Source organism: Micropterus dolomieu, linkage group LG01 (genome assembly GCF_021292245.1).
Source record: "Micropterus dolomieu isolate WLL.071019.BEF.003 ecotype Adirondacks linkage group LG01, ASM2129224v1, whole genome shotgun sequence".
Taxonomy (NCBI): Eukaryota; Metazoa; Chordata; class Actinopteri; order Centrarchiformes; family Centrarchidae; genus Micropterus; species Micropterus dolomieu.
Genome location: NC_060150.1, coordinates 18,094,570 through 18,103,409, shown reverse-complemented (window position 1 = coordinate 18,103,409; position 8,840 = coordinate 18,094,570). Strand labels below are relative to the sequence as shown.

Below are 8,840 nucleotides of genomic sequence, written 5' to 3'. Positions count from 1 at the left end.
AGACAGTTGTAAAGAAAGAACATCTTTTTCTTCTGTTCTCTACTTGTTATAGTTACACAGTATTAGGGGTGTGGGCTGTATTAAAAGTATCCACTGTTCTCCCATGCTCTAACACACAGTAACGATGAAATGTGTGCTGTTCTCACATTCTTCCTCTGTATGTACACATAAACAACAAGGCAGGGAAATATAAAAGGAATTTATTTTATTGTTTGGGTACATTATTGTTCAGTGTACATGCTCACATCTGAAACAAACTTTACGTGCTTGATAACTCTCCCACCCCGCAGACATCTACACGTCAATACCGATTTATATTCATAGCGGCAAGTGCTATGTAGCTCCACATAGGGGACACAGGAAGTGACATATAGCACCTTCATGCGGCGTCGGAACCGCGTAGGAAATTCACAGCCGCACCGGCAGAGCTCCAGAATGTGCAACTCGGCCAGCTCACACGCGGACGCCCTACAAGTGCGAGGGCCCGCCCAACGCTGCTTGCAGCTGTAATTAGGGCCCGAGCACGACCGTGCGAGGTCCCTATTGAATTTGCTCGGATTATTTATTAGGGCCCGAGCACGACCGTGCGAGGTCCCTATTGAATTTGCTCGGATTATATATATATATATATATTTTTTTTTTCTTTTTTCTGCAAAGTCGGCCCAAATGACATGGCCTAAACATACTCGAAAACTCACCAAAATTTGCAAACATGTCAGAACCGGTGAAAAATTTCGTATTCTACAAGTTTCGCACATGGGCGTGGCAAAATGACTCGCTAGCGCCACCTAGAAAATTGGAAAAGATTAGCCCCTCGTTCACGTTCAACCTACATGCACGAAATTTGCTGGGGACATGTATCATGTCAAGACGCACAAAAAAGCCTCAAGAACCCATACCCTAAAGTCAACAGGAAGTCGGCCATTTCGAATTTTACGGTCATTTTTGAAAGATTTACACACTTCGTACTTTAACGAACTCCTCCTAGGGATTTAGTCCGACCGACTTCAAATTTGTGCTGTGCCTTCTAAAGGCATTGAAGATGAAAAGTTGTGCTATTTGCGAGTTTTCGTCAATGGGTGTGTCCGTGGCGTGGCGTCAAAGATCAAGTCTTCGCCGTGACACAGGAAGTTGTTGTAACTTCAGTGTCCATGCCCACATCTGAACCAAACTTTACGTGCTTGATAACTCTCCCACCCCAAAGACATCTACACGCCAATACCGATTTATATTCATAGCGGCAAGTGCTATGTAGCTCCACATAGGGGACACAGGAAGTGACATATAGCACCTTCATGCGGCGTCGGAACCGCGTAGCAAATTCACAGCCGCACCGGCAGAGCTCTAGAATGTGCAACTCGGCCGGCTCACACCCGGACGCGCTACAAGTGCGAGGGCCCGCCCAACGCTGCTTGCAGCTTTAATTCTAAATTGCATTCTTTCACCTGCCAAGGGTTTTTGTACTTCCTGTCCAGGCTAACATTGACTGCAGACTTTCACCACTAGAAGGCAGCACTCAAACACTCACAGCAACTGATTCTTGTTTCAGTTCTGAAATTTGGGCTAAAAGATTGTCAGAATTAAATAACATGTCTAGTTTTACTCACAATCTCATCAAGAGGTCTGTTTTTTGTAAAGAATGTCCATTTTCACAATCTATATTTGATCAAATCCACAATTATTTTTCAAACATTAAAGGCTCAAAGGAAGGAAGGAAGGAAGTAACAAAAATCTTGTTGAAAGTGTACAAACACTGCTGGATCTTACGGATGTCATGGTGATGATCTAATATATCCCTGTAAATTTTGTCAACAGGTGTTCAGTGTTTCCACTTAAACATTCACTTGTAATTCTGTTCTAAACCAACAGCCTAATATCGGTGGTAAACGTGACTTTATTTAGGAAAAAAACAAAAAAACAAAAACAAAAAAAAACTTCATCCTGATTACAAGTCGACTTTCAAAATGTGAGTAACTTTATGCTTAAGCTGTCATTTCAATGTGATTATGTGATCTTCTGAGTGAAATGTGATCCCAGGAATACAAAACTCACCATTTCTAAAATGACCACTGACCGTGACTTTTCAAAACACTAACAAAACTTAATATTCTGAGCGCTTGAAAAAAAATACTGGACTGAAACAAATGCACTGATTGTGTAGATATAACTCTCTGACATACTGGCGGCCTTGATTTTCCCTGGTTCCGGATAGCTTTCACTGGGGGCCTTGGTTTGGGATGTAGTGCTCAATTCACCAGTCCAGTATCTGGATGTAAGACAAACCTCAGAAGCTTCTTTCTTCTGTATTATTTTCCCCAAACTTCTCTGTAGCAGTGCTGGTGAAGAACAGCAAACAGCTACGTAAAGTCCAAATTTAATCAGCTGAACGCCGACATGGCCCACTGTTTGATGTCAGTGGGGCATTGTGGATACTTCTGCAGGGCCTCCATGATCTGGCTGTGGTCTAGCATGAGCCTCATCAGCTGGTATTCCCTCTGTGTTTTGGCTGAGGGGACATCGACCGGCCGGATGAGCTCCAGCTGCTGCAGGTGTTCAAAGGCCTGAGGATGAGCAAGAGGTCTTTAAATTTGCCATTTTTATATACAAATAAATATATAAATCTCTCTTAAAGGTGTCTTCCCATTGGGGCTGGACAACCTCTCAAACAGCATATAAAGTAGCATAGGACTCTTTAAAAGCTTTATACAGACCTTCATGATGACAGGCGGGTCAAAGTTGTACATGGAGTTGGACTTCCTCTGCAGGAACTTCTTAAACTCTAAAAACAACATGTCAAACTAATTATGTACACTGGCTGATGTCTGATTGTTTTTAGCATCAGGACTAAACCTTTTTCCTTGATGACTTGTGTTTTTCCTTTATAAGCTCTTTTTTTCCCGCATATTTGCACAAGTACTATAAAACTAAAAGCCACTTTTCCAATGTCATCTTGAACAGCTCTCCTGTGTCACTATTGTGTTGTGAGATTTTTTTCTTTCGTCCATCATTAAAACGTCAAAACAAACCAAAAACTACACGCAGCGTCCTGTCGTACCGTTGTGAACCATCTGGAGGTTGAACGGCTCTCCTTCATAAACGTCATTGAGGTGTTTCATGGCGATGACAAGGCACAGCTCCAAGATGGACAGACCTGGAGTGAGAAAAGCAAACAAATATAAACACATGGACTTAGTGGAGAGGTCTACGTGTGAAGACATTTCTCTCTGGATTTTGTTTTTACCGTGGAGCATATTAGCTTTGGTGTCTGCAAAACATAGTCTGCTGGCCTCCAGCAGGTCTGCAGGTTTGATGGCAGGTTTAGATACAGACACGCGACACAGACACAACATCTGGAAGTAAAAACAGAAGAATCAAACTGTAGATACTTTACATGGAGAATGAATCTTAAATAAAAGGATAATGATGGTTTTGTACCAGCAGCATGTGCATTGAACGGAAGTCTTTGCTGGAGTTGAAGTGTCTCTGTAAAACGTCCTCAACCGATTTGTCTTTAACCAGAGTCTGAATAAAAGAAAACATAAGAAATAATAAATAAAATGTGATTAATGCTACAAGCTGCCTTCTAGTTTCTGTAAAATCAGACCACTGGTGTAGCAGATATGGACCTTAAGTACAGGTGCATCTCACAACATTAGAATGTTGTGAAAAAGCTATTTTTTCCCCATAATTTAAGTAAAAAAAATTTAACTTTTAATATACTCTAGATTCAATAAAGTGCAATATTCCAGGCCTTTTTTGTTATAATCCTGATTATTACGACTTACAGCTCATGGAAATAAAAAATCCATATCTCAAAATATTAGAATGGAATAAAGAATGTCTAATACAGAAATGTTGACCTCTGAAAAGTTGAAAAGTTCTGAAATAGGTTTATTTCTGCTCTCAGTACTTGGTCAGGACTCCTTTTGCATGAATTACTACATCAATATGGCATGTCATGGAGGGAATCAACCTGTGGCTCTACTGAAGTGTTATGAAGCCCAGGTTGCTTTGATAGCTGCCTTCAGCTCGTCTGGATGGTTCGTCTGCTGTCTCTCATTTTCCTCTTATAATACGCCAGAGATTCGCTGCGGGGTTCAGGTCAAGTGAGTTTGCTGGCCAATCAAGCCCAGTAACACCATGGTCAGCAAACCAGTTCCTAGTGGTTTTGGCCCTGTGGGCAGGTGACAGGTCCTGCTGGAAAAGGAAAGCAGCATCTCCATAAAGCTTGTCAGCAGATGAAAGCATGAAGTACCCTAAAATCTCCTGGTAGACACTGCATAGATTCTGGACCAAGACCAGCTGATAACATGGCACCCCGAATCATCACTGACTGTGGGAACTTCACACTGGATTCTGTACCTCTCCACTTGTCCTCCAGACTGAGACCTGAATTTCCAAATTAAATGCAAAATTTACTTTCATCTGAAAAGAGGACTTTGGACCACTGAGCAACGGTTCAGTTCTTTTTCTCCTTAGCCCAGGTAAGACACTAGCAATGTAACACCTGTAGCTCATTTCCTGGACTCCTCTGTGCTTGGTGGATCTTGATGCACCGAGTCCAGCCTCAGTCCCCTCCTTGTGAAACTCCACCAAGTTCTTGAATCTGCTTTGCTTGACATACCTCTGAAGGCTGCAGTCGTCCCTTTTGCTTGTGCACCTTTTCCTTCCACACTTTAAACCTTCCAGTCAGCTTTCCATGAACATGCTTTGATCCAGCCCTTTCAGCAGTGACCTTCTGTGGCTTCCCTCCTTGTAGAGGGACTCAATGAGTGTCTTCTGGACAACTGTCAAGTCACAAGTTTCCATGATTGTGGTTGTGGGTACTGAACCAGACTGAGAGATTAAAGGCTCTTCTCATGTCAACATTTCTGTATTGTACATTCTTTATTCTAATATTTTGAGATATGGAATTTTAATTTCTATGAGCTGACAGCCGTAATCAAAGATTAAAACTAAAAAAGGTTTGAACTATTATACTAACATTTTCACAGTATTCTAATTTTCTGAGATGCACCTGTATAGCGCCTCCTCCAGGTCAATCTGTGGTATTTTAATGCAAGAACTAGAAGACCAACACTAAAACAGAAACCCCAGGTTCAGACATACTCTTCTCTGATTTGAGATCTCTAGACTGAGCCGAGATCATTTCACTGATTTCACCTTTACGCTGGTGTTCCAGTCCTGAGCGAAGCTGTCGTCGGGGAAGTTGTGCAGCAGGCTGAGCTGGATTCGGACCCGCTCCAGGTACTGAGGGAACGTCAGGCTGCTCAGCAGGTGGATCTGACGGTGGGAGAACCTCGACTTCACCCGCTTCTCCAACAGCTCCAGAACATCCTAGATGCAAATGACCACAAAAAAAGCATTAAAGCAAAACTCCACCAGCATTATCTTGAAAGGTTGGGAGGACTGAGCGAGGCCCACCAGTCTGCAGGTAAGGCCGACCACAGCAATGGGAGCCTGAGCAGACTGGGAGACGTCAAACAGGTTGTAGAGCAGCGTCTGGTTCTTATGGTGGGCAAACAGGTCGAACTCATCCAGGACGAACAACACCGGGCTGCTGCTACTGCGATCACCTGGTGTGAAACCCAAACAGCAACCGTAGGTCACACTCAAAGCATAAACCACACCTTTATGGTCTTTAACTGAGATGATTCCATTTGAAAAACTGCATTATCAGTTTTCTAACCTTTCTTCAGCGCCTCCAGCAAGAAAGCCATATTCTCTGCAAAACTTCCCTGAAATGAAGCAGAAACAGGTTTTCTGGAACCGTTTCATTTCAACATTTGTGACAAAACTGTTGATAAAACTCTTTCCAGATAACTTACAAACACTTTGTCACCGACAACGTTTTCCAGGTGGAGTTGCCGCGTTATTTCTTTTAGAGCTATTCTGTCATCAGTCTGCAGGAGACCTACAGCAAAAAGACAAATGTGATTACCTGTACTCAAAGACATTTTTTATAAATAATAATAAAGTAAGGCTGCACAAAGACATCTATGAATCCATGTGCATTTAGAAACAGTAGATTCACTGGTTGAATATCTTCTATGGCCACAGGAAAGAACAAATCCAGAAATGAGAAATCTAAGAAGTAAGTAAATAAGTGTTTACGTTCTCAAATTCTGAATAAATAAAACTGGGTTTGGTGAGAAATCAGTACCATTGAGATGAACCTGTAGCAGGTTTTTTTGCACTTCTTTTTCCTCCAGCAGATCTCTCAGCACACACTTCAGCAGCTGCAGACACATAAACACAAACAGGTAGGACAATACAACCCCTCGCAGGATTTTAAAACCAATTCCTTCTTGTTTCAGCCATTTTTAACCCATAAGCAGCATGGGTTCTGGCAGTATAGGCTCACCATTGTTTTTCCTGCCCCCCTGGGGCCGACGATTAGCACCGAGTTACTCTCCCCGTGGACGGCAGTGCGCTTCAGCAGCTCCAGGAGGTGTCTGAAAATACAGTGCTTTGACTACAATACCCATAATGCATAATACTAATATCAGTAATAATGTGTTATTTCGTAAAAGATACATTTTTGTTTTTTGTACTCTACTTAAGTGTCAGTAAAGTTTATGCAGTTCTCAGCTCCATGTAACGAGTGCAAATGACTAAATCCTCAGTCTTTGCAGGTGGATTTCTCTACCTGCTGCAGAGAGCAACACCTGGGATACTCGTGTTGTGTCCAAGTCAGCTGGGAACTGGAGCTTTTCCAGCCTCCAAAGTGGGACAGTGCTGTCAGCCGGGTAAGACTGAACTGGGTCAGTGAAGCTCACACCAAGTCCCCGATCGTCTCTTCATTACAGATGACAATCCTACAACAGCTTCTATTTAAACATTCAAGGATTTCTGAATCATATCTTCATCTTGCCCCTTCTAACTATACCACATCCCTCTCTAAAGAAGAGACCTGTAAATTACCCACATTTGTATCTAAACTAGAGCTGAAGCACAAAATTCATCTGCAACTATTCTGATATTCTTTCTAGCAAAAATGACAAAAAGTCTATGGTTCCATTTGATCAAAATGAAATAAACCCACTTGTGTTGAGCTTCCACTCCCTCCGGCCTGTCAGGGAGCTGCTGATGGCAAAGCCGCTCCCTTAAGATCTCCTGAACCTGAACAAATCATGCAGTAACACAAATTATCATGTGCTTGCCAGCCAGACGCTCATATGTATGTAAATAATCGTGAAGAACAGTCATCTCTCTATTGACATAAACAAGTTAGAAGAGAATAACTGATACGAACCTGTGTGATGCATTCCCCTACTGGCAAATGAGGATCTTTCATCTTCCTCTTACTCATTGTCCCTGTAAGCTGCAAAACACTTTGTGTATTGATTAGACTGCCTGACATGTGTGGTGCCCAAAATGTGCAGCAGGGGCTTCAAAGGGTCCTTATTGACATTCCAAGAAAATGACAACTACTTTAGTATGTTTTTATCTTATTAAGCAGCATTACAATATGAAATAGTAATTATATCACAATTACTTTCTAGGCTCCAGTTTTACTTTCTGCCCACTTAACGATCTCGTCACCAACAGTACTGAGCTACAACTCTGAACATACAAAGTGGTTTCAATGAGCCCCTTAGTCCTGGACTTCGACAAGTTGACACCAAACTCCAATCCAGTATTCGTCAAAACACTTTAATGCCGCTTAGTGACATACGTGAGTTAACGTTGTAACGTTTAACAAGGTCTATCATACATGAGGATAACCCAGCCTTCAATTCGGCATATAGTTAATGTAACAAGAAACATCTAACGTTATTTAAATACAATTTCCACTTTAATAACTTCCTCGGAGGTGTGTTTACATATATTATAAAATACCTGAAAGTGACTCGTAATTATTCAGAAGCAGTCGCAAGCTGTATTCAATACTATATTAATATTTGCCGTCAAGCAAGGAGGCACTAATCTGTCATAATTTAAGAATGGAGTTTGGTCTCACTTTCTCTCCACGCTGAAAGTAACGTCACCGGGGCTCGTTAGCTGCGCGCCGAAGAGGCAAACTACAACAGCAACAAGCTTTATCTTAACGAGCTAAGCTTACTCAGAGTATGTGTTACATTGACGTTAGTCTGCCTACAAATGTATATACATATAATAATAACGACACATACCAAGGGAAACCAAAGTACCAAGAGGTCCGAATCTTCGCGGGAATACTGCTCTGCCCCAATGACGACTTCCTGCTTTGACTGAACGGACTCTACGGCTCTGATTGGCTGAGGCTCAGAGTAGAACAGAAATGCACTGTCAGATACAGTATGTGTATCACAGTTGCTCTACACAACAACAACAACAACAACAATAATAAATAACTGCAAATGGCAGTGTATGCATCCACTGCTGAAAACAGTATTTACTGCTATAAAACAATGTCGGACACCGTAGTTTTCTCTGGACCCCTGCCAAATCTGACCAGTGATGACATGTATAGCCGCATGTCGTCATTCCGCCGCTGGTTGTCGAGGTGGTGTCCAGCAAACGATGTGGGCTTTGTTGATCATTGGCAGACTTTCTGGGGAAGACCTGGTCTGATCCGGAGAGACGGCATCCATCCCACTTGGGAAGGAGCAGCTCTCATTTCTAGAAATCTGGCCAAGTTTATTAGTGGACCAAATCCATGACAACCCAGAGTTGAGACCAGGAGGCAGAGTCGCAGTTTAACACACTTCTCTGCCCTTCTTTTTCAGCAGTTACCCACCCAAAACCCTACGCAGAGTCGCAGTCTAACACACTTCTCTGCTCCTCCATTTCAGGAGTTACTTAGTGAAAATCCTATAGTGACGGTGTCTGCCCCCCGACCATCGAAATTATTTAAA

General features: G+C 42.3%; 1 protein-coding gene across 2 annotated transcripts; it reads right to left on the bottom strand.

Moving 5' to 3' along the window:
- Positions 1 to 1,876: 1,876 nt before the first annotated feature.
- orc4 (origin recognition complex, subunit 4) lies at positions 1,877 to 8,226 on the bottom strand. 2 transcript variants are annotated; one of them, XM_046060680.1, is made up of 14 exons: positions 8,136 to 8,226; positions 7,256 to 7,324; positions 7,046 to 7,122; positions 6,365 to 6,455; positions 6,164 to 6,239; positions 5,829 to 5,914; positions 5,690 to 5,738; positions 5,425 to 5,576; positions 5,164 to 5,337; positions 3,436 to 3,522; positions 3,242 to 3,350; positions 3,056 to 3,151; positions 2,712 to 2,779; positions 1,877 to 2,561 (listed from the first exon to the last, which is right to left on the bottom strand). In XM_046060680.1, exons 2-14 carry the CDS (start codon positions 7,310 to 7,312, stop codon positions 2,379 to 2,381), a joined length of 1,305 nt encoding a protein of 434 aa, XP_045916636.1. In that variant the 5' UTR covers positions 7,313 to 7,324; positions 8,136 to 8,226; the 3' UTR covers positions 1,877 to 2,378. The 2 variants fall into 2 exon arrangements, with proteins under 2 accessions (XP_045916636.1, XP_045916645.1); XM_046060689.1 differs by lacking the exon at positions 8,136 to 8,226 and adding an exon at positions 7,964 to 8,092.
- Positions 8,227 to 8,840: the final 614 nt, after the last annotated feature.